This window comes from Microcaecilia unicolor, chromosome 3 (genome assembly GCF_901765095.1).
Source record: "Microcaecilia unicolor chromosome 3, aMicUni1.1, whole genome shotgun sequence".
In the NCBI taxonomy this organism is placed as follows: Eukaryota; Metazoa; Chordata; class Amphibia; order Gymnophiona; family Siphonopidae; genus Microcaecilia; species Microcaecilia unicolor.
In genome coordinates, this window is record NC_044033.1 from 151,374,606 (window position 1) to 151,400,563 (window position 25,958).

Genomic DNA, 25,958 nt, shown 5'->3' on the forward strand with positions numbered 1-25,958 from the left:
CCATGTTCAAGACTTTTTTCCGCTCTCATCCTTTACCACTCCTGTGCAGCCTTTCCCTCCCTCTCCCCCACCCAATTCTCCCTCTCTTTCCTCCTGCAACATCTCTTCCTCCCTCCCTTCCTCCCATGTCGAACAATATTCCTCCCCCCACCTAGCATTACCCCTGTCTCTCCCCTCCCCCCCCCCCCCCAGCCACCTGCTGGCATGCTGCAGAATGTTGTTCCCTCCCTTTCCCTAGCCACCTGCTGGCATACTGCAGATTTTTTCCCTCCCTCCACCACCACCATCCCCCCCCCCCCCCCCCCCCAGCATGCTGCAAGTTTTCTTCCCTCCCTTCCAATCTTTGTCAGGCAGCAGTATTCTACAGCAAAGCAGTGTGGTACCGGGGCTGTCTGCTTGCTGCTGCGACTGCTTCCTCCGCACCAGCCTCACCTCCTCCGGAGGTTATATCTGAGGAAGTGGGCCTGGCACAGAGGAAGCAGTCACAGCAGCAATGCATGCAGACAGCCCCAGTAACTTGGGGCTTTGCTGTAGAATTAATATTGCTGCCTGACAAAGATGGTAAGGGAGGGAGGTAAGCTAGCAGGTGGCTGGGGGGAGGGAGAGTTGCAGTGAGCAGTAGGCAGGGTGGAAAGTTGCGGTTTGGGCTGGGGAGACAGGTTTTACAGGGCATCTCTGGGGTGCACCAATGCTGGGTGGGCCTGAGCCCAGAGTGGGTGGGCCCAGGCATGGCTACACCCCTGAGGGGTTGAAAGTATTACACCTCAGTCTGCACAGGAGTAAAATCTCGTCTATTCAAAAGCCAGTCCCCAAGATGGCAACAAAGGCATGCTTGATATAGTTATACAAATCTGGCAAACCCATACCCCTAGAACACCAAGCACCTAATAACATTTTCTGAGAGATCTTAGGTGTTTTGCTTCTCCATCAAAATTTAGAATGTAATCTATATAATGTTTTCATGCCTTTTTTTTTTCAAAAATTTTAGAGGAAGCATTTGTAAAATATAAAGCCACTGTGGAAACTCCATCTTAAACAGATGTATTCTACCATAACACCCAGGGGAAGATGCATCCAATCTGCCTGAATCTCAGAGGTGGAATCAAGCAAGTGGAAAATATTTAAACTATAGAGATCCAAAGAGCACTTGGAAAGCTGCACACCTAAATATTTAGAAAAGCCTAATGCCCACTACTAAGGAAATCGCCCCTCCAAATCCCTCTGAACCTCTTTGAAAGAGACCAGTGCCAGGGATTTGTCTAAATTTAGCCAGAGACCAGAAAAGTAACCATATTCAAAACTGGAAAGGAGTCTTTGGGGTGAGGAGGGTAGTAAAATGCACAAACCAGTTTTGTCAGCAAAAGCTGAGATTTTAAATTTTGCATTAAGAAAACAAACCCTCCAGCACTTTAGGATTTATAAGTATGTCTCGGATTAATGGGTCCAAGGCCAGGACAAATAAAAGAGCTGGCAAAGGGCAACCCTGGCATGTGCATCGGCAAACAGTAAAGGGTAAATAAGTATTGCCATACTGGGAAAGACCAAAGGTCCATCAAGCCCAGCATCCTGTTTCCAACAGTGGCCAATCCAGATCACAAATATCTGGCAAGATCCCAAAAAAGTACAAAACATTTTATACTGCTTATCCCAGAAATAGTGGATTTTCCCCAAGTCCATTTAATAACGGTCTATGGACTTTTCCGTTAGGAAGCCGTCCAAACCTTTTTAAAACTCCGCTAAGCTAACCGCCTTTACCACATTCTCTGGCAACGAATTCCAGAGTTTAATTACACATTGAGTGAAGAAAAATTTTCTCCGATTCGTTTTAAATTTACTACATTGTAGCTTCATCACATGCCCCCTAATCCTAGTAGTTTTGGAAAGCGTGAACAGACACGTCACATCTACCCATAGCTCAACTCCACTCATTATTTTATAGACCTCTATCATATCTCCCCTCAGCCGCCTTTTCTCCAAGCTAAAGAGCCCTAGCCACTTTAGCCTTTCCTCATAGGGAAGTTGTCCATCCCTTTTATCGTTTTCGTCGCCCATTTCTGCACCTTTTCTAATTGCACTACATCTTTTTTGAGATACGGTGACTATATATCATTTACCCACAGAACTTTCAACTTAGAGCATAAAACACCCACTGCATCCCTAAAAGACCCAGAGATACTATATCTCTGCAACACTGCAAAAACAAAATCCCATACAATACAGTCAAACGCCTTCTCCGCATTAAAACTAATGAGCTGAGAAGGCATTCACCTACTGACCTTCTCCAAGGAGGCCAAAATGGCCTGTATGTTCTTTGTAGCAGTGCATCCACATACAATAAGGACTTATAAAGATAATAAAGAAAATAAATTAGTCAGGAGCTGGTCTTCTTTTCAGGCACAGCCCTCCAACAACAATGTTATCACTGTAAAGTATTAGGTATTCCTCAAATGTTAAATTCTAGTATGTAGAAATGGTGGTCGTCATAAAAAAGGAAAAGACAGTTTACAAGCTCAAAGTTGCAACTATCACAATACCATCTACCAGGTCCAGTAACAATTGCTAGTTTCAAATAAAAATCAACTCAGGAGTTCAGTGTCCTATACCGATGTTCCAAAAAGTCAAACCTTTTAAGAAGTCTACTGCCTCCAGTCATCAGAAAAAGAAGGGTGGCAAACAAACCGCCACAATGTTACATCTTTGCTTTACCCTATAATATTCTATTACGTATTGTGTTGACATTGTAAATTTTATACCATGCCATACTTTGTTTTTTTTTTTGAATATTTTTACTGCTGTAATTGTCTATTGCTCATGTTTGATCTATTCTTACTGTGCACCGCCTTAAGTGAATTCCTTCAAAAAGGCGGTAAATAAATCCAAATAAATAAATAAGGGGGAGGGGGGGTGAAGGGTCAACCATCGGATGATATCACGGGAAAGAAGAGGGGAGGGGGTGGGGGTGGGGAGGGTGAAAAGAAAACAATGTTCGATTATGATAATGAACACAGATGACAATTGCTTTTGTAGATTTATTTGTGAAAACTTTATTTCTGTATTGGTTTGTCAATAAAAATGTTGAAATATAAATAAATAAATAAAATGTCAACTCTTCAACAGAGGAATGGTCCAATTAATTCAACTGTTGTCCACCCTTGAAAAAGTCTTGATGTGAAGCTAGTGCAGAACAACTGTACAATCCAAAGATATCAACTAGTTGAAAAAACCCAGAATCAAAGAAGGTTACTTGCCTTCACACAGCAGAAGGACTTTAGAACCAGCAAAAATACTAGGACTAGGGGGCACACAATGAAGCTACTACATAGTAAATTTAAAACAAACCAGAGAAAATATTTTTTCACTCAGTGTGTCATTAAACTGGAATTCATTGCCAGAGACTGTAGTAAAAGCAGTTGGCTTAGCAGGGTTTAAAAAAGGGTTGGATAATTTTCTAAAAGAAAAGTCCATAAGTCATTATTAAGATGGTCTTGGGAACATCCAGTGCATATTTTAGGATAAGCAGTATAAAAACTGTTTTACTGTCCTGGGATCTTACCAGGTACTTGTAACCTGGATTGGCCACTGTTGGACACAGGATACTGGGCTTGATGGACCTTTGTCTGTCCCAGTATGGCAGTGATTATGTTCTTATGTAAAACAAAGTCCTGATCAAACTCCTGGAGTAGTAGCCGCTGCAGTGAGTTGGTTCACATATTGAAGGGCCTCTGGTGCCTTGTCAGAAACTTTTGCTAGATCTCCCTGATGCACCTGAAGGCAGGCTGGATAAAGGCAGCCAGAGGAGACCCTTAATGATATTTTCTTGAGGGTTGGCATTTCCATATAACTGCTACAGTTGCATATTTGTACACAGGCTGGATTCATTCCCAGGGTTTATTTTTTTTTTAATAGAGGTCCATGATATGGACTGTTTGGACTTGTTTTATACTATCTGGGGAAATCACTGGCATTTGGAGTTTTTAGAATTCATGAATGTTTAAATGTAAGATGAAAAGAATTAATTGCTACTTAAGAGGAGAGATGTTTTCACATGTTTGGTTTATACATGATGTTTGTTATTTATTTTCTACAGGATTTATACACAGTTCCTATATACTGCATAATTGAGGTGTTTCTAAAGACATGGTGTTCCAGTAGGCATATTCTAGTGAATGAGGCAACTCTCTCGAACACTGGCACCTTAGAGGAGAGTATGCATGACTGTTAGTGCAATATAAACTAACATCTAGTAAAAACTATGTTCCTGAATGCATGGTTCACTTTGAATATTGTAGTTCTTTGCTTTTATTTTTGATTGTAAATTGCTTTGATATGCGTGTCAGTTAAAGCAGTATATCAAGCCATGAATAAATAAAATAAAAGGCGTTTGACAAAGTACCTCATGAAAGACTCCAGAGGAAATTGGAGAGTCATGGGATAGGAAGTAGTGTTCTATTGTGGATTAAAAACTGGTTAAAAGATAGAATACAGAGAGTAGGGTTAAATGGTCAGTATTCTCAATGGAGAAGGGTAGTTAGTGGGGTTCCCCAGGGGTCTGTGCTGGGACCGCTGCTTTTTAACATATTTATAAATGACCTAGAGATGGGAGTAACTAGTGAGGTAATTAAATTTGCTGATGACACAAAGTTATTCAAAGTTGTTAAATCACAGGAGGACTGTGAAAAATGATAAGAGGACCTTACGAGACTGGGCGTCTAAATGGCAGATGATGTTTAATGTGAGCAAATGCAAAGTGATGCAATTGGGAAAGAGGAACCCGAATTATAGCTACGTCATGCAAGGTTCCATCTTAGGAGTCACAGACCAAGAAAGGGATCCAGGTGTCGTCATTGATGATGCGTTGAAACCTTCTGCTTAGTTGTTGTTACATTTGTACCCCACGCTTTCCCACTCATAGCAGGCTCAATGCGGCTTACATATTATATACAGGTACTTATTTGTACCTGGGGCAATGGAGGGTTAAGTGACTTGCCCAGAGTCACAAGGAGCTGCCTGTGCCTGCAGTGGGAATCAAACCCAGTTCCCCAGGACCAAAGTCCACCACACTAACCAGTAGACCACTCCTCCACTCCAGTGTGCTGCTGCGGCTAAGAAAGCAAATAGAATGTTAGGTATTATTAGGAAAGGAATGGAAAACAAAACTGAGGACGTTATAATTCCTTTGTATCGCTCCTGTGACCGCACCTTGAATATTATGTTCAATTCTGGTCACCGCATCTCAAAAAAGATATAGTGGAATTAGAAAAGGTACAGAGAAGGGCGTCGAAAATGATAAAGAGGATGGGACGACTTCCCTATGAGGAAAGCCTGAAGCAGCTAGGGCTCTTCAGCTTGGAGAAAAGGCAGCTGAGGGGGAGATATGATAGAGGTCTATAAAATAATGAATGGAATGGGTAGATGTGAAGCGTCTGTTTACTCTTTCCAAAAATACTAGGACTAGGGGGCATGCGATGAAGTTACAATGTAGTAAATTTAAAACGAAAATGTTTCTTCACTCAATGTGTAATTAAACTCTGGAATTTGTTGCCAGCGAATGTGGTAGGCGCGGTTAGCTTAGCGGAGTTTAGAAAAGGTTAGGACGGCTTCCTAAAGGAAACGTCCATAGACCATTATTAAATGGACTTGGGGAAAATCCACTATTTTTGGGATAAGCAATTTAAAATGTTTTGTACTTTTTTGGGATCTTGTCGGGTATTTGTGACCTGGATTGGCCACTGTTGGAAACAGGATGCTGGGCATGATGGACCTTTGGTGTGTCCCAGTATGGCAATACTTATGTACTTAATGTAAAATAAGCTACTTCCCATTGAGGAGCTATGGCTCCACTGGTCCTCGACTAGGGGGCTTATCTCACACCTATATAGAATTATTTGTTAACTAGTAAAAAAGGCCTGTTTCTGACACAAATGAAACAGGCGCTAGCAAGGTTTTCCTCGGAGTGTGTATGTTTGAGAGAGAGTGTGTGTGTGAGAGAGAGAGAGAGTGAATGTGCGAGTGTGTGTGTGTGACAGAGAGAGAGTGAGACTGAGTGCGAGTGTGTCTGTGTGAGAGAGAGATAGTGTGTGTGAGAATGAGTGTGTGTGCCAGGGTCGTCCCCTCCCTCCCTTCCTGCCTCCGACTTTCAGGGTCGTCCCCTCCCTCCCTTGCCTCCGACTTTCAGTGTCCCCCCCTCCCTCCCTCCCTTGCCTCTGACTTTCAGGGTCCCTCCCCTCCCTCCCTCCCTGCCTCCGACTTTCAGGGTCCCTCCCCTCCCTCCCTCCCTGCCTCCGACTTTCAGGGTCGTCCCCTCCCTCCCTTGCCTCCGACTTTCAGGGTCGTCCCCTCCCTCCCTCTCTTGCCTCTGACTTTCAGGGTCTCTCCCCTCCCTCCCTCCCTCCCTCCCTCCGACTTTCAGGGTCCCCCCTTCCTCCCTCCCTGCCTCCGAGTTTCAGGGTCCCCCCTCCCTCCCGAGGAGTCGTGGCAGCTGCCCACACACCCTCCCATGGGGCCTGGAGGGGCAGTCGCGGCCGTCACCTGCTTTCCTCTTCTTTTGCGCCGCTCTGACTCCTGAGGTCCCCCCTCCCCTGCACCCAGCGCATGAACGCCGGCTGGGCACAGCAGCACGCTCTCTATGGCTCTGCCCCCCTCCGCTCATGCCCAAGGAGGACTCTGACCTTTCTTTCCCTTCCATTGGTTGCGATGCTGTCAGCTACTCCGCCCCTCAATGCTTCTGTTTCTCTTTCAAGCTCCGCCTCCGCCCCTGTGCCCTGCCCCTTTCGCCCCTCCTCTTCCGGCTCTGGCGTTCTACGTGACGTCAGCCTGATCTATGGAGCCTAAGAGACGAACTCCGAAGAAAGCCACGGACACAGGCAGCAAGATAGAACGTTGGAGGTGAGAATTATTATATAGGATGTGATTTCGCTCAGTTGAATTATATGCTTAAATAGGAACAGGATTTTGGTATTTCTTTTACTGATAGTACAGGATATTATTCAGGCTGTTAACAAGATATCTGTTTCATAGAGATTGAAAGAAACTAGTTTGAAATTGCTTATGAGATGGTATCTTAGACCAATCAGAGTGGCAAAGTTTATAGCTCATGAAACGTTTTGCAGATGACATGAAGATGAGGGTCTGGCAGAGTGATGCACTTAAACAGAAACCCAAAAGAGAGATACCGGATAGGAGGGGAGAGATTGGTAGGCTCAACTCTCGAGAGGGATCTTGGGGTGTTTGTGTCGGAGGATCTGGAGGTGAAGAAACAATGCGACAGGGCGATGGCCGTGGCCAGAAGGATGCTAGGCTGTGTAGAGAGGGGCATAACCAGTAGAAGAAAGGAGGTGTTGATGCCGCTCTACAAGTCGGTGAGGCCCCACTTGGAGTAATGTATTCAGTTTTGGAGGCCGTATCTTGCTAAAGATATAAAAAGACTGGAACTGGTGTGAAGAAAAGCTACGAAAATGGTATGGGATTTGTGTTGCAAACCATACGAGGAGAGACTTGCTGACCTGAACATGTATACCTTGGAGGAAAGGAGAAACAGGGGTGTTATGATACAGACGTTCAAATATTTGAAATGTATTAAACCGCAAATGAGCCTTTTCTGGAGATGGAAAGGCGGTAGAACAAAATGGGAATTGGGCAGACTTCTACGGTCTACGCCCTGATCGTGACTGAATAGATAGGGATGGACTGGAGTGTAAATTTTAAGGGGCTTCGATGTTAACGTCAGAACTTAGTACAAGAACAGTACTGGGCAGGCTTCTATGGTCTGTGCCCTGAGAAAGGCAAGGGCAAATCAAACTCGGATATACATATAAAGTATCACATACCATGTAAAATGAGTTTATCTTGTTGGGCAGACTGGATGGGTCTTTATCTGCCGTCATTTACTATGTTACTATGTCTGGGGACCAGTTTGCTAAAAATGCTGGCTCTTCCTATATCCCAATGGCTAGATTTTCATTTTTCACTTGTATGTTTTTTTTTTCTTCTGAAAATGGCCTGAAAAAATAAATGCACAGAGCAACCAACAAGATCCCTATCCTGAAGAGTTCCAAAGGATCAATCATTAAATACTGGATGATTACAAGATCTATACTTTTATAACTCCCAGCCTTCCCCTTATTATGGAACATCTCAACACCCCCCCCAACTCACCCCTATTAGTGTCAATTCTCTTAAAAAGGACTTCAGGTATATATACCCCCTTCTCTGAAAAACATTCAAAACCATGCTCCACGCGCTTGGTGTCAATGATTGGAGGTATCTATCCTATATTAGTAAAAATGCTTTTTGTCTTTTAGGGGTATTGTAAGTATCTCTAGACTCCCACAGCATCAACATATGTAACTTATTCCTCCAGTGGCAAAAGGCTGGCAGGGCTGCTTACATTTTTCCCCCACAGTATAAGCTTTGTTAAGAAACAACTTAAGTCCTTTACCCTGTATGCCATAGTTTTGTGTACTATTAAAATCCCCCTGGACATAATTGCTATTGGTCTACCCAATAATCATCTTAAGTAAACATTAATTTCTATCCAAAGTGTTTGAATCTTATTATGTTGTCACAGCATAGTTGATATTTAAACAAATCAACATCTATTCTATGTTTTCACATTTTTCTTAATCTTAATACATAGTTCCTATATGATGGATAAAATTTAACAAAATAAAGTCCTAACCGTGTCAACTTGATAAATGTTCTTGTTTATAAATTCTGAATTTGTGTGTCAGTTTTACCTGATAATGTAGTTTGTATTGAAGCTGAGATACTTTTCTTTTTGACTAGAAGCAAAAAGGATTAGCTGGACCCTAAGCATATGGATTACTGAGTCAGAGAAGGAAGAGATGGAGATTATTTTAGCACAGGGTTGTAGGAAAAGGGTGATTCAACTAGCTTGGCTTTATTAAAATTTGTATGTGTACAACCTGGCAACTAATAATTGTTTTGTTTTTCTTCCTTTAGCTGCTGTTGGCTTCCTGACGGTATCCAGCGTTATCACCATGTCTGCTCCCTTTTTCCTGGGGAAAGTTATTGATGTAATTTACACAGATACAGCTGGAGATGTGACTGCCAGCCTGACCACTCTCTGTGCCGTGTTGAGTGGTGTCTTCCTGTGTGGAGCTGCTGCTAACGCCACTCGTGTTTACCTCATGCAGATCTCGGGTGAGAGAAGGAGCAGAGGGTCTTATTAAGCCCTGCCGTTCTTTAGTACAATCTGAATGGTTAATTGGAAATATCCGTGAAATTATAATGCTCAGTTAGAATCAGAAAAAAGTGCTTTCAAGATTGTAGTTTAAGGAGGGAAATCTTCAAACTGCTTATTTTGATGTAAAATCTGTGGTTACTTTGCATCACATTTCAAAGGGACACTATAGGGTTAATTCTCTATAGTTTGCTTAAAGCTATTTTGTGCACAATTGCGGTTTAGAATACTAGCGTAAATCTAAAGTTATGTGCCTAACTTTAGGTGTGAGAACTTAGGCTAGCCAAATGCCTGGTGTAAATGTGCACACCTAACTCTAGGCAGTTAGGTATATAACTGCTAGTATTCTGTAACATGTGTGCACAAGTCCTGGGCATGCCCCTGACCCGCCATACCCCTCTTTGTTCCATGCTTCCCTTCAAGTTGCACGCAAAATCCATAGCGCTCGTTCTTCAAGGACAAGTAGGCATGATATTCTCACATGTGGGTGACTTCATCCATGGAGGCCAGTGTGGACACTGCCATGGTGCACTGTCAGTTTAAAACTTTGAGGCAGCGCCCCCACCATGCACGAGTGGATGCCTTTCCATCTGATGCTCATGCACTGGTCCAGCATTCTAATGTTTTCCATGGACCAGAGAGGTTGGGTTTCTAATCTCTCCTCTTTTCTGTTTTGGTGCCTTCCCTTTTTCTTATGTCTTTTCTTTTTCTTTGTTAATTTTAATCAAGTTATTGATTTTTCAAATTATTTTTCATTTTTTGGCCTTTTGGGGCCTCTGAGCCCTTCTTTTGTTCTTGAAGCATCGTCCATTTTTGGGTACAGAACTACTTGAACTCAGCAGGTCATTGAATCTTTCGACTTTTCATCTGCCGTTTTTTCCTCCATGTCAATAAGGGTGCCGAGAGACTTAAAATGTATTTGATGCAATAGGACCATTTGAGGCACAGACCCCCATAACTGGTGTGTTCAGTTGACATACAATGTAGCCTCTGCATGCAAATGAGGACACACAAAGCCTGCAGAGTTCAGTTGGTTCTGTTTTGGCATTGCCCACGGCAAGAGATTTGGCACTAGAAGTGTGGAACCTGCATAGGTGTTGGCATCGACATCAGGTGCACTGAGCAACAATGAAAATGTCCAACATCGGACTTGGTACCTTGACCGAGTAAGGACTGTACATCCTCCTCGTCGGTGCTGTGTTCATTGAGGGAACGGCAGCGTTATAAAACCTAAGAAACATCACCAATGTTTTCCCTCCAGGCACTCTGCCAACTCTTCCCCTGCATTGACATCCGCAATGCATAGGAAGTGTCCATGCTTCAGTGATCGCTCTCCTTCTGTACAGCTCATTTCTCTACGAGAGCCTTTCAAGTCCTCAAGATCTCCTACACCTGCACAGGCTATACTTCAGGCTGCCTCCACATTGCTTTCTCAGCTGGTACCAAGACCTACTCTACAGGGGAAATCCAGGCTATGCTCAAACAGGAGCTTTCAGGGCTACTGCATACACAGTCTATTCAGGCTTACAGGGTGCTTGTGCCAGCTTCAGCCCAGCCTGTAGATACATTACTACTACTATTTAGCATTTTTATAGCGCTACAAGGCATACGCAGCGCTGCACAAACATAGAAGAAAGACAGTCCCTGCTCAAAGAGCTTACAATCTAATAGACAAAAATAAAGTAATCAAATCAATGTGTACAGGAAGGAGGAGAGGAGGGTAGGTGGAGGCGAGTGGTTACAAGTTGAAGAGAAGACTAGACGATTTAATATAAAAAGTTTATTTACAATTGTACTGCATACCTTTTATGAGGTATGCAGGAAGCATGTTCAGACAAAGCAGTCAGAGAATGCTTAAAGGCACAGATCTCTCATTGGTCTTATATAGCTTTCTTTGGCATCTGACTATACAACATCCCTGTGCAAGTCTCTGAATACCACAAACTGTTAATCATGTGCAGAACATCTGCTTTCTATTACCCCCCTACCTTCTATCCCACAGACTTTCTGGAGCCTGCCTCTGGCTAATGTGGGCCCCATCATGTCCCAGGAGATTTTAGTGTTGAAACAGCTAGCTCTGCATGTTTTTTTTGAAGCATTCCACTCCAATTTTTTTATGCTTTTATTCAACATTTTTATGCTTTTATTCAACATCCTCTCTTTGAGGACTGATATTCCAGGCCTCAACACATCTGTTTCAGCTCCAGTCTGTTTTCTTACCTCCTTTCTAAATCTCCTCCCCCCTTGTTTGTGGCATTCAGTTTCTGCACGCTTTTTCAATATTTTTGGCTGACATATTAAAGTTCTATTTATTCTGAATTTCAGTTATCATTGTTATTTTAAAAACATCCTGGCACATCTTTGCAAACATGCTAATACATGTTGCATTAAACAGATTCAATTGTACTAGGGTACAAAATTTATATTTCCTTTGAATACAGACAGTGAGCTTCATCAAAGGGGAATACACTGTCATTCATTCTTACTTCTCATTAGTTGATGTGGCATTAAAAATTACACAAATTAAAAGCATAACATTCATTGAATCAGTTGTTACAACATTCTGCGTGTAAGTGCACTTTATCGGGGGAATGTGTTCAGTTGTCATACTATTCATCAGACACCAACATGATGTCTGTGGATACTTGTCCATAAGCAAGGCTTGCTTATAAATAGTCTCATTTGTCCAATGAAGGTTTTCATCATCTCTTACACAGGTATTATTGGGATCACAGTCATGGTGCCCACTCAGTTTTATCATTGTAGTCCCATACATCATAGCTGGCAAGGACAAGGATGTGGGCACATATGATACAATCAGTCAAATTCAACATTTTGGCCGCTGCAACAAGTCTATTATCATATGTGTTCATTGTCCATTAACAAACAACAACATCCCAATACCATCATGTTTAGGGACATGATGTTTGTTTATTCTTTGTCCATTTCAATGTTATTAATTCGTCGAATATCTGCTAAATGTATCCAAGAAGTATGACCTTCCAGACGGGCAGAGGTCTGAGTAAGGGCCGTGATAGCAAAAGGCCCTACATACACAGGATCCTTCCATGTTTTATGTGTAAAGTTCTTTCGTAGCACTAGGTCACCTACTTTAAAAGCACAAACATCATTAGTAGTTCCTGCCTGTGATACTACATTTGTTCGGATCATATCACTTGTCAGGTTTAACATAGGTTGTAGCTTTTGCCAGTACTGAGCTGTGCTATCAGTACTTGCTGTCTGCATCGGGAAGAAATGACGTCCTGTCTGAATTTGGAATGGGGTCAATTTAGTACGCCCATTAGGTTGGGCCCTTATAACCATCAAAGCTAATGGTAACAAATCAAGCCAGGTATATGGTTTACCTGCTGTTTCCTTGTTTAAAGCCTTCAGTAATACTCTCAATTTAGTTTTTAAAATACCATTGTAGCGTTCCACCAAACCATTGGAGGTGGGTTATACACTGATACTTTTCTGTGTGTTAAACCCATAATCGTTGCCATTTCTTTCAAAACACTGTTATTAAAATGTGTCCCGTTATCAGAAATTATTCTAGATGGACACCCATGTCTTGGCATAATATGAGTTACCAGGCATTGTACCACTTCATGTGCTGTCTCCCTTTTACATGGAAATGCTTCTACCCACCTTGAGAAAGCATCCACCCAAACTAACAAATACCTTTTTCCCTGCACTGGAACAATCATATCAGTGAAATCCATATACCATTCTTTTGCTGGGCCTTCTGGTATTGGAAGTGTCCCAGGTGATATTTTAGGACCTCGCTTAGGTATGTTAATATTGCATACCATGCAATTCTGCACAACCTGTTGAACCAAGTTATCAATTTTCAAAGTCCAAAATCTTTGCTCAAACTGTTGTTTCATTGTATCTTTATTCCAATGCATGGTTGCATGCCACTCAGCCAATACCTTAATCGCCTGGCTCATTGGCATACAAGGTAATCCTTCTTCTGCATTAAACCATTCACTTCCCAATTTCGTACATCCTCTCTTCAACCATTTTTCACTTTCCTGTCCCTCTGGCTGCCACAATTCAATCTTATCTACATTCGTAAGTGGCCCTTCCTGTGTCTGTCTAGTATTATACAAAATCTTTTCACTTTGCTTAACCACCTCCGTTGCTGCTGCATCAGCCATTGCATTACCTAGTGCCTCAAAGGTTGGCCTTTCAGTGTGGGCCGGGGTCCACACAACTGCAGTTTTTCTACCTTCACGTTCCCTTCTTGCCAAAATTTCAAACAGCAATTTCCAATATGTGTAATGTTGTAAATTTTTACCTGTACTGGTTATCATCCCCCTACGCTGCCATTTTAATATATGATACTGTAGTGAACTTGCAACATAACCACTATCAGTATATATAGTGACATTTTGAGTCATATCAGTGTGTTGTAAGGCTGTAATAACGGCTAAAAGTTCAGCATGCTGTGCAGTCTGGTCAGGAGGGGTTTTATATTGTACTTGCATTATCTTTCTTAGATTCTCATCTACCTGCACGCAGGCAAAGCCTGCAACAGTCCTTTCACAAGCTCCATCTGTAAACCATATTAACCCATCAGATAAGGGTTCAAAAGTAAGATAGTGAAATGTAGGGATTTCTATAGTATCGATCTCACCCTCTAGATTGACAGGAAAAAGCAGATCTATCTTATTTCTCTGTTCTTTAGTTAATGGTATTATTCTTATATCTTGTCCTAAAAGTACTGCTTGATATTTTCCAAATCTAGTGGCTGTCAATGCTGTTTGGCTAGGGCTCAACAGCGTTTTAATCGTGTGGTTGGTATGTATTACAATAGGAACAAAAGGCATTTGTGCTCTCCATTTACCTACTGCAGCCACTATAGCTGTCAGTAACTTTGGTATTTCTTTCATTCCTTTTTCCACATGATTAAAAGAGCCTGACAAAAAAGCTACTGGTGCATTTACTTCATTGTTTTGATTAATCATAGCTGCCCAACTATTTCCCATGTCTTTTACCCACAAATGCACAGGTGATTGGATATCTATTACTGCTAACGGTCCTGGAGATAACAAATCCCTCACAATCTTAGCTAATATTATCTTATCCTGCTCTTCCAATACAATTAATGTATTCTTTGGTGTGGCTGCGGGCAGTTTCAAATGTTTATAAAGTCTCATTACTTTTTGTGTATAATTTGGTATCCATTGTCTGCAGTAATTTAACATTCCCAAAACAGCACGTAACTGGGTAACTGTTTGCGGTACCGGAGTCTCATTTAAAATAGATATAACTTCCGGTATAATTACCTTATGTTCTGCTGAAACATTTTGTCCTAAAAAGGTGACAGTAGACTGAGCTATAACACATTTTTCCCTGTTACATTTATATCCTAACTCTCCTAATAACAAAAATAATTTTGTAGTCCAATCTAGGCATTCTGCTTCAGTCTCAGCAGACAGTAGAATATCATCTACATAGACAAACAATGACACCGTGTCAGGCAATTGACTCCTGAAATCCTTTAAATCCATCATTAGTTGTTTTGAGAATACCGATGGACTGTCAGTAAAGCCTTGAGGCATCCTAGTCCACCTGTATGCCTCATTCTGTACTATAAATGACGTCAAATCCCTAGACTCTGGATGAAGAGGTATTGAAAAGAATGCATTAGACAAGTCAATAACAGTGTTATATGCATATATATTCTGAGTGTGCAAAAGTGTAGCAGGATTTGCACAAATTGGAAATTGATTTTTTGTAACCTCATTTAGCTCTCTTAAATCATGTACTATCCTTACATTGTTTTCCCCTTTTGGGACAGGAAACAATGGGGTATTGTACGGGGATACTGAAGGTTCAATAATACCACATTTCAATAATTTATCAATGTGTTCCAAGGTTTTGGATACTAATTTAGGTCGTATGGGGTAAGGGTCTTGCTTCGGCCCCTTTGCCCCTTCTATTAATTCTATCTTATGGGGTTTTGCATTTATGGCTAGTCCATATGGTGAATCACTTGTACTCCAAATATGTTGTGGTAATTCTTCCATAACCCTTACTTTATTTTCATTATTCAACTGTTGAACCATGGTGAGCAAACTTGGTATTTCTTTATTTCCAAAATCTAAACACAATCCTAATTGAGACAATAAGTCTCTACCACACAAATTTACTGGGCAATCAGGTGCCACTAAGAAGGGTACCACAGCCTCCCTTGAACCGTGCGGTTGGCATTCCAAGCGCACCAGAGTGGGTTCTGTTAGCCTTTTTCTTTGTTCTATCCCCGTAAATCCCACTGTTGTTCTATACTGATTTGAAAGCTTAACTCCCAGTGGTTTTGCACACAACACAGAGGTACTCGCCCCTGTATCTATCAAAAATCTCACAGGAGTTCCATATTTGCCAATTGTCAATGTAATAAAGGGTTCCCTTGTGTCTAATCTGAAAATCATTCCCTCCTCCTGACACTGGTCTGCTTCCAGTCAATAGCATTGGTCTGGAGTATTCTGCCAAGTTGGAAAAGCATTTACAGTACCCTGTCTCTGTACTGCAGCCCCTGGTCCCTGTGATTGCGTTGCTGGCTGCTGTATTGCAGTCTGCGGGGCACTCACAGGCATCCCTATTACTTGTGGCATCAATCCTTGCTGCGTCTGCATTTGTACTTGGGGCATTCCTGCATTCTGATAACATTCTGAAGCATAGTGACCAAATTGCTGACATCCCCAACATTGTACATGTGCCCTCCTGTTGGGTGATAGTCCTGATCCTTGCATCCCTCGACCTCTACCCCTGCCTCTAACCATGCCTCGTCCCCTTGGTTGGTACGGCCGGCTATATCCCGGTTGTACATAGTAAATGACCTGTGGAGGTGAGGCAGAGGGTGTTACCATTGTTTCCTGTTTCTTATTTCTATCCTGTTCCTTGCTTTCCAAATCCTTTAACTGCATAGTCATTAACTTAGAAGTTAATTTTGCCTGTTCTTTCTGTGGGGTCTCTATCAGTTTACGATGCACATTACTAAAATTCATCAAAGTCTGTCTTATTTCTGGCCATGGTTTTGAAGACAGAGCAATAACAGCATCCAAATTTTTACGCATATTACCAGGCAAGGTAGACATAAAAAGATGCAAAAACACGGCAACATTATGAGCTACATCCGCATCCTGTCCTGTCTGTGCTTTATACAAGGTCAAACACTGCGTTAAGTGGGCTGCAAAATCAGTCTTTGGATCCCACTTACTACCAGTAATGGCTGAAAAATCAATTGGGGTTGGGTACATAATATGCAACGCTGCAGAAAGCTGCGCCTTAATTTGTCCCGCGTAGATATTCCCGTCGCCCGTATATAACGGCAGGCGCGGATATCCACATTGTACTGCCAATTGAGAAATATTAATGCCCGAGGCTGCACACAAAGCTTTAAAATCACCTATAGTCAATAGAGTGCCTGCTGTGACCTGTTCTATCCCTTCTAACCACATGCGGGCTCCTTTCACTATACTGGGAATTTTTGCAACTAAAGTTGTAACATCTACGGGGGTGTATGGCTTGTAATGTTGTATTCGATTGCCAGCTGCGTCTAAGCGCGTCATAACTGGCATGTGTAAAGCACTACTATCTAAAGCACTGCAAATCTCCTGTTTACCTTCCTCTTCCACCTCTTCTTCAGCCTGTTTCATTTTGTAAAACCAATCGTCCCAGTACTCCAGCCCTGCTTTAATAAAGTCCAGGCTTCCCGCCTTGGGGCAATATTTATTTATTACGTTTGTCAAACTCTGTACGTCCTCATGTGAGGTAGGTCCTCCCTTATCACAGGGGAAAAGGAGGTTTTTAACTTCCAACAGGTTCTTAGTAACTCCCCACCATTCTGCCCCATATTTAGTTTTATCCAATCTCACAAGTTCTGCAGCTACATAGGTTTCCTTAAAAATTGCCTTTGACGGTCTGGGTGTCAATTTGGGCGGTGTTTCCCTGATTTTAAACGTGGGTGTCTGAGGATCCACTCTAAGGGAAGGTTCAGGGGGTGACTCGGTACATAGCCGAAGCCGTCCCTCAATTTCAAATTGTGTTGCCAGGTCATATTGTTCTGATGTAATTAGGGTTTTCAAATCAGGGTAAGTGCCTGATTCTGCACTAGATTTTCCTTTTTCTTTCTGTCTCACCCGTTTTTTTTCCTTTTTCTGTTCCCTAGTCCCCACATCACTGTCCTCATTATCCCCTCCCTTTTCACCTTCTGAATCACTGGGGGGGTCATCAAGAGCCGAATACCCAGCGCATGGCACAGGGCGCTTTGCCTTTGATTCCTTCATTTTATCAGTCGCCCTTAGGGGGCACAACGTGTCCCTGCTAGATTCATATGACGGGGGATTATTTCTTTCTGCCTCTTTTTGTATCCTATCTACATCAGCATGAAACAGATCTGCTGCTAAAGAAAATAAATTCCAAATTGTAAGATGCTTCTCTAAGCTTTTCTTCTGCCTAGTTTTATTTTTTTTCTCTTGTAAGTAGCTCAGGAGAGATAATAATTTTGGACGATCAAACGATCCATCCTGAGACCAGCTCAAAACAGAATCTTTTCCTTCATATTTGACCCATTTCTCATGTATTTTTTCAATCTGTTTTTTTTCTAATGGGAATAATTCTATGACATGCTGCAAAGGGGAGCATTTTTTTGAACTATCTAAATCTAAATACATAGCATATACAGGAGGCTTTTCTTTCTTATCTGCCCCTTTCCCTTTCATTGTATTCTGACTATTACAATTTCTCCTATAAAGCCACAATCTACAAAAATATACTACTGCACCTAAACCAAGAAAATATACAAAACAGAAAACTACAAAGCTAAACAAATATACCAGTAATAAGGCCACAGTGTAAGCTTACTCACGCGTCTTCTTATTTCTCTTTTTAGCAAGCCCAGGAGTTATCACCTGTATGTCCACGTCAGTAGTTTGATCAATCCCACATCAGTGGAGCACAGAAATCATCAGGTTTAAACAACGCTTGCTCTCTCTCAAAATCCTGTAAAAAAACTTCATTAACAACACACACTTATCGTCTCGCCTTCTCTTTTCCGTGTGCGGCCTACTCCTACTCCTACTCCTGGCTGGCTCGCCACTTTGAAGAGAAGACTAGACGATTTAATATAAAAAGTTTATTTACAATTGTACTGCATACCTTTTATGAGGTATGCAGGAAGCATGTTCAGACAAAGCAGTCAGAGAATGCTTAAAGGCACAGATCTCTCATTGGTCTTATATAGCTTTCTTTGGCATCTGACTATACAACATCCCTGTGCAAGTCTCTGAATACCACAAACTGTTAATCATGTGCAGAACATCTGCTTTCTATTACCCCCCTACCTTCTATCCCACAGACTTTCTGGAGCCTGCCTCTGGCTAATGTGGGCCCCATCATGTCCCAGGAGATTTTAGTGTTGAAACAGCTAGCTCTGCATGTTTTTTTTGAAGCATTCCACTCCAATTTTTTTATGCTTTTATTCAACATTTTTATGCTTTTATTCAACAAAGTGGTTACGAGTCAAAAGCAATGTTAAAGAGGTGGGCTTTCAGTCTAGATTTAAAGGTGGCCAAGGATGGGGCAAGACGTAGGGGCTCAGGAAGTTTATTCCAGGCATAGGGTGCAGCGAGACAGAAGGCGCGAAGTCTGGAGTTGGCAGTGGTGGAGAAGGGAACAGATAAGAAGGATTTATCCATGGAGCGGAGATACATCAGAGAGACAGGCACAGGAGAGGTCCCGCACACCAGCTTGGTGTTGACTGTCGGGGGCACAATGAACCCAACCGACACATGCATCGGCATTAGTAGAGGAACTTTTCTGCAGCCTTGGAAACTCATCTGCCTCAATGTTCTTCCACGCAGAGCCGACGCTGTAGTCAACACACCCTTCCACATACTACCTAAGAGGAGTACTTTGAAGATTCAGACTCAGAGCTCTCCTGGGAGACTGATCAGGACCCACAGGACATCTCAGCTGAGGAATCCTATGGCATCCCATTGATAACTTTGGCGTCCTTTTGTAATGAAAGGGCTTGTTCGCCTTAAAGGTGAAGTGCCAAGGGTGGATGCATTGAGGTCCAGTTAAAATAAATTAAATTAAGTGAAGCTAAGGCAGAGACACGCTGGGAGAACAACACTTGAGTTTCTCTTGGCATAATGTTATAGAGGTAGATTTAGAACCAAGGGACCCCATAAGTAAAATAGAGCAGTAGAATGGTATACTACTTGCAATGTCAACACAATACATAATAGAACATTGTAATTGATAGCTGAAGTTGTAACATATAGATGGGTAAGAAAGTAGGACAAATTAGAAAGTAAGGTGACTGATTTGAAGAAAGTTGCACATGAGGTCAGAGAGATGGTTAAATATTATCTGTTAGGGTAGGAGTGGATAAACATGTCCTGCTGCAGTATGTGCAGTCCGAGTCAATCTTTGTGCGTGTGAGTGAGAGCAACAAGTTACTTCTTCCATTAACGGCTTGGTTGAAGAGCCAAGCTTTCACCTGCTTCCTGAAGTAGAGATAGTCTTGTGGGGGCTACTCCAGAGAAGGCTGGCTTGCGGGTATCACATCGTGTAATGTCTTTTGGAGAGGGTGTAGTTAGTGAAAGTCCTTGGGAGGACCTTAGTGTCTTGTGTCTTTGGCGGTGTGTGGAGGATCATCCTATTCTTCAGATACTCAGGGCCATTTCCTTTCAGGCCCTTGAAGATCAGTTTTAAATTTAGCCCTGTATTGTACTGGTAGCCAATTAAGTTTTTGCAAAAATGGTGTGATGTGGTCACATCGCTTGCAACCTTCTATGAGTCTTGCTGCTGCATTCTGAATCAACTGGAGCTGGTGCAGGCCCATTGTAGTCAGACCATTGTATAGTGCATTGCAGTAATCCAGTCTTGATGTTACCATGGCATGCACAACTGGGATAAGATTTACCTTCTCGATGTAAGGAGAGAGGCAGCATAGCTGTTGCAAATAGTAGAAGCAGCTCTTGAAGGTTGCTTGGATTTGGATTTAAACAAATTCCTACTCAAAAGAAAAATTTTGCATGGTTTTCTTGGATCACTTCTTGCCATGATCCATCTCAGTGACTGGCTTTGCTCTCTAGAGCTGAGGGAGGCATACACTCAAATACTTATTCTCCCTGCACACAGAAAGTTCCTATGCTTCTGCTATGGGACTCTGCATTATCAATACAAGGTTTTCCTGTTTGGCTTGGCTTTGTCTGCTTGAGTCTTCACAAAATGCCTGATAGTGGTATCTGCAACACTCTGCAAGTAGAATATACATGTTTTCCCCTATCTCGATGACTGGTTAATCAAGGTAGCTTCCCGAGAGATGGCACAGACCTCGGTTCTGTCCACTATAAGTCTCCTAGAACCCCTTAGTTTAAATCACACCAGATCACATTTTCAGCCAGTTCAGACCTTAGAGTTCATTGGGGCTCTCCTGGTCATTACTCATGGTCGAGCCTTTCTCCCTCAACAGACAATATAATTCATCTGTCAGCTCAGATTTCCAGATTCTCCAAGTGTCTGCTTGTCAGATGCTCCGCCTACTCGGCCACATGGCTTCAACAGTCCATATAACACCATTAGCTCGGCTCCACTTCCAGTGGTAGATGGTTTCCCAGAATCTCACCCGGGACTTCTATTTCAGCCCCTTTCACATCACAAAATCCTCACTTCAGATGGCTCTAAGGTAGGTTGGGGTGCTTATCTTGATGATCTCCATACACAGGGCTCTTTGTCCACACGGGAAAAACAACAACATATTAATGTCCTAGAATTGAAAGAGGCTTGGAATTCCTTCAAAACTTTCCAAGACCGCGTCCTCAATCAGGTAATTCTCATTTGCACGGACAACCAAGTTGTGATGTATTACCTGAACAAACAGGGAGGAACAGGTTCTTACCAGATATGGCAGCTTCTCGAAACATTTCTGTAAGAGCTGTTTATCTAGCCAGCAAACAGAATGCTGTGGCAGACAAATTGAGCAGAGACCTTTAGCCTAACGATTGGTCCCTCTGCATGCCTGTGTCTCATCAAATATTCGAGCAGTGAGGGACCCCAGCAGTAGACCTATTCACTTCTCATCAAAACAACAAGCTTCCCCGCTTTTGTTCCAGAATCTATGCTTCGACTGTGTAGCCCCAGATGCCTTCCTGCTCCATTGGGGAACAGATCTTCTATACATCTTACCCCCATGTCCTCTCATTGGGAAGACTCTTCTCAAACTACATTGAGACCAAAGGACCATGATCCTAATTATTTCATTCCTGCTTCTCCTAGAGTTATCGTCCGAGGAACCATTGATGTTAGATCCTTTTCCAACCCTAATAACACAGAACAAGGGGTCCCTCTTCCATCCAGACCCTTGCTCTCTGGCCCTGATGGCTTGATTTTTGATGGTACAGACTTTGTGAAGATGACCCTCCCCTCCGCCTGAGGGTCCTCGGGATCTCCCCTTCACCCTTGCTGCCCAACCTCCTGGTTCACTGCAGTCCACAGGGCAGGGCTCAAAGAAATCAACTTCAAAGCAAACTTAACAAGTTCTTTATTTTGCTTGGGATCCAACAGTCCAGCAGTGCAAAAAGACACAATACTTGAATCAACCAAAAAACCTCACAATTCCCCCGGTTGCTCCTCTCAGGGTTACAACCACAGCAAGAAAAAAAAAACAACTTTTAACTCCCAGGCTTCCAGCACCCAGCTGGGTTCCTTTCAGACAGTTTTATAGCCCTGGGTCTTCTTTCTCCTCCCCTCTCCCTTGGAAGGGGGCAACACACTGCAAGCAGTTCCAACAAACAAAAAACAAACACAGTTCTTGAGGCTTCAGCACACAGCTCAAACCCCTTCAGCTTCTTTTAGGCTTTTTAGCCACAGTTCACACTCCACCTTCTTCCTGCTGGGCTCAGCCCACTCCGAGAAAATCTCTCATCCCTCTTCAACCAGAACGCTTTAAACTCAAAGTTCATTCACAGCCTGAGCTCTGGAAAATGAAAAGGCCCCTCCCATCTGGGTCACTCTCTCTAAGCACTGACCCATCCTCCCACATGACCTTTCCTCTTTCCTCTCTTAGCCCAGTTACCATACCATGAAGTTACCTGGTCCCTTATCTTGTTACCTAAGGAGTGAGCCCAGGCTGAGCGGTCCATAGGCTCTTCCTCGCTCTCCTCTCTTTCTCCCTGCCCAGCTTCTTGATACTCCATGGGCTCCCCGTCCCACCCACTTTGCAGCTGTTCCTCTTTCCCTTGATTACCCTGCAGGAGCACCACCCTTTCCTTGTTAGAGTTCTCCCCCTGTTCCTGCTGGGGAAGGTAATCTCTGTTCCAGGCTTTGCCCCAAGGTTGCTGGGAAATGTAGTCTCTTCCTCTCCTCCATTTTACAGGGGTCACGACCCTTTCTCTGCTTTCTCTCGGGGAATGCTGGGTAATGTAGTCCTTTTTCCTCCATCCTTTTCTAGGGGGCATTACTACTTCTCTCGCTCTCTGGGGATGGAATGGAGGCAAGGCTCTGTTCTGCCTATGTCTGCTCGTGAGCTGCCTCCCTTCTTCCTCTTCCACTTCCATCTTATCTACCCCCAGGTCCTCTCCTTCACAACTTACATTCCGTAAACTTTCTAGATGGAGTCTCTAGAATACTCCTAGACTCTAAGAACATTCTATATGGGCAGACTAGATGGACCATACAGGTCTTTATCTGCCATCATCTACTATGTTACTATCCAGCTTATTTTCGAAAGAGACGGACGCCCATCTTCCGACACAAATCGGGAGATGGACGTCCATCTCAAAAACAGGTATAATCGAAAGCTGAATGTGGACGGCCCCAACTGCTTTCCGTCACGGGGACGGGCGAAATTCTCGGGGGCATGGCCAAATGGTAGCGAAGGCGGGACAGGGGCGTTCTGGGGCGTTCTGGGGCGTGGTTAACAGATGGACCTCCGCGCCTGATAATGGAAAGAAGCAAGACGTCCCTGACGAGCATTTAGTCCACACAAAGTTGGTCCTGTTTTTTTCACGACCAAGCTTCCAAAAAGTGCCCAAACTGACCAGATGACCACCGGAGGGAATCGGGGATGATCTCCCCTGTCTCCCCCAGTGGTCACTAACCCCCTCCCACCCTAAAAAACAAACTGTTTAAATATTTTTTCCAGCCTCTATGTCAGCCTCAAATACCATACCTAGCTCCTTGACAGCAGTATGCAGGTCCCCCGAGCAATTTTAGTTTAGTTGGTGCTGCGCGGGACCCATGCAGAGAGCAAAAATCGGAAGAAAAAAAACATGCAAGTGCAGTCAGGGACGTCCAAATTAAAACAATAGTAATAGTAATAGAGGGATTCAAACCAGCCACCTGCTGATTACAAGACTGGTCCTGCATACGAGTGTTGGTCGGGAAGGCACCACACAGTGGGGGCACTTCCTCAAAGTTTTAAAGTGACCGTGCACTATGGCAGTGTCTGCACCAGCTCCATGGATGACATCACCCACATGAGAATATATGCCAGCTGTCCTCTGCGAACACCTGCTACAGATAATCAATATTCTATAAAAAAAAAGTTACTTAAGGACAGTTATGCACATAACTGCTAATTAGTGCCAATTAACACCAATTAGCATCTAATTAAAGTTACAAATGCAAATATCCTTGTTCTATAACTTGGGCATGCAGCTTTGTGAGCTAAATGCCAAGTTGGGCACATTGTAGAATGAAGGGGTATGTGTGTACTTTCTCCTTGAAAGCTGCTACAAGTACACAAGATCAGCAGATGATCATACTTGTGTTAAAGTCAGGCAGAAGTTTGCCAGAAAATAACATGCATGGCAACAAACTTCAGTGTATGTGTATGATATTTTTGGAACCCACCTGGAATGCCTCCCCTCAGACGTTTTCTTAAAAGTACATGTACTGTAGATTCCCAGGCATACTTTTAGCTGGTTTGGCGGAGGACAATTTTGAGACAACCACTTTACCCTTGGTTAGATGTCTTGAAAGTTGCTCTTTACGTGAAATCTTTTTATTGAGAAAACAAAACAATAACAGTAAGCAGATAATAAAACCAACTATGATTCAGTTGTATAATGTAGGTAAACAAGCACAACCCTAAACAAACCCTCCACCCAACTTTATCCCAACTCCCCAAATACAATAAATCCAGGCCCATCAAGCAAAACAAGCTGGAATATAACAAATCGAATGACATGAAATAAGCAAAAACACAAAGATCATCCCACTCAAACACTTCACTTCTCTCTCCCCCCCCCCCCCCCCCCCCCCCCGAATCAAAAAACACTGCTAAAGGTTGAACTGGCAATCTGAAAATAACATAACAAGGAGAACGGCCTTTGTCCTTATAACCCCTCTACAAAACGGAAGCTCACCCTAACATACCAAGTAATCCTTCCCTAGCCCACTACCCTCCACCCCTCCCAAAAAAAAGAGCACAGAGGAAAGAAAAGCAGGGGTCCCCCATTGCAAAGTGTCCAGACATCCAAAAGATCTGACGTCCTCTTCTCCCTCCTTCCATCTTCACCTCCTACTCAGGCCTGTCCTCTCTGCTTGATTTTTATATGTTTTTGGTTCCCAAGGCTGTGGCCCTCCACACTTTTCTTCTTTCTCCAGGCCTGATACTTCTTTTCCAGCTTTCTCTCTCTCCTCCCAAGCCTCGACACTTTTCTATTTTTCTCTTCTCTCTGAGGCTGCTCTGTGTTCCTTCTCGGCCTGCACGATTTGCCCATGGAAATGATGGGAGACAAGGAATGGAGGGGTAGAAAAGAGAAAAATGGAGGGCAGAGTAGGTGAGACCTGAACAAAGTAAAAAGCTAGAGAGGTATATTAATGAAGACAGAGAGCAAGCATAGGTTGCTGATGCTAGGCCAGCTGCATCGGTAGATGGGCATATCATATAGAAATGGTTCATGGTCAGAGGAGTGTCGCTCCCTCCTTCTCACTTGCAAATTATATGTCCAGTAGTAAGGCACACCTAGTCCTGCTGCTGAAAAAATTAAGTGGGTCTTTTATTAAAAATTGCCTAGAGTTATGTCCTGCAGAGCCCATGTTATTCGTATGGGCCCTGCTGCAGATAATTCCAGCTAATCTTTAGTAAAAGACCCCCTAAGATGTATCACCTGAGGATTGGCTTGAGAGCCACATCCACAGACAAATAAGTCTTTTAGGCTGTAGTCATGGGCCACAATATATATTTCCTTTAAACCATACCCATCCACTTCCTAACTGCCTCTCAGATCAAAGATCCCAACACTACACTCCTTCAGGCTAAGGTGGCATCCCTATTATGGGAAAGATCTATCCTTGGAGGAATTCCTAACTGGCTTCTACTTGAGGTATTTTTTTTTTTTGACAGGGCTGGCCCAACCATTAGTCAGGTTAGATGGTCACCAAGACATCAGCTTCTGGAGGATGGTAAAAGAGCAATTAAAGGCAAATTTAAGCAATATCCTGATAAACATATCAACTTAAGAATCATCAGTGCATACTTTTACCTGCTAGAAGAATGAACTGTTTTCAAATAGTCAGTTTACACTTGTAATTTGTAATTTGTTTTTTTTTAAAATTGCATTCATGAAGGGTAATTATCGAATGGGTTGCTTAGGTTTGGAAAGCAAGCAGGTGTCTGTTTTTGGCCTATGTGTCAGTGGTAAGGTACACAGTTAGAAATCATGGCTAGATTAAAGTTGCAGAAGTTTGACTGCTCAGAAGCAGGCATAAATGTTAGCATGTAAAATACACA

General features: G+C 42.9%; 1 protein-coding gene across 1 annotated transcript in view; it reads left to right on the forward strand.

Annotated features, from left to right (window-relative positions):
* The window catches only part of ABCB10 (ATP binding cassette subfamily B member 10), a 146,547-nt gene that overhangs the window by 24,851 nt on the left and 95,738 nt on the right, over positions 1 to 25,958 (forward strand). Inside the window, exon 2 of the mRNA XM_030196479.1 lies at positions 8,962 to 9,162. Within this exon, the coding sequence (XP_030052339.1) occupies positions 8,962 to 9,162 (201 nt within the window). The remainder of the gene's footprint in view (positions 1 to 8,961; positions 9,163 to 25,958) is intronic.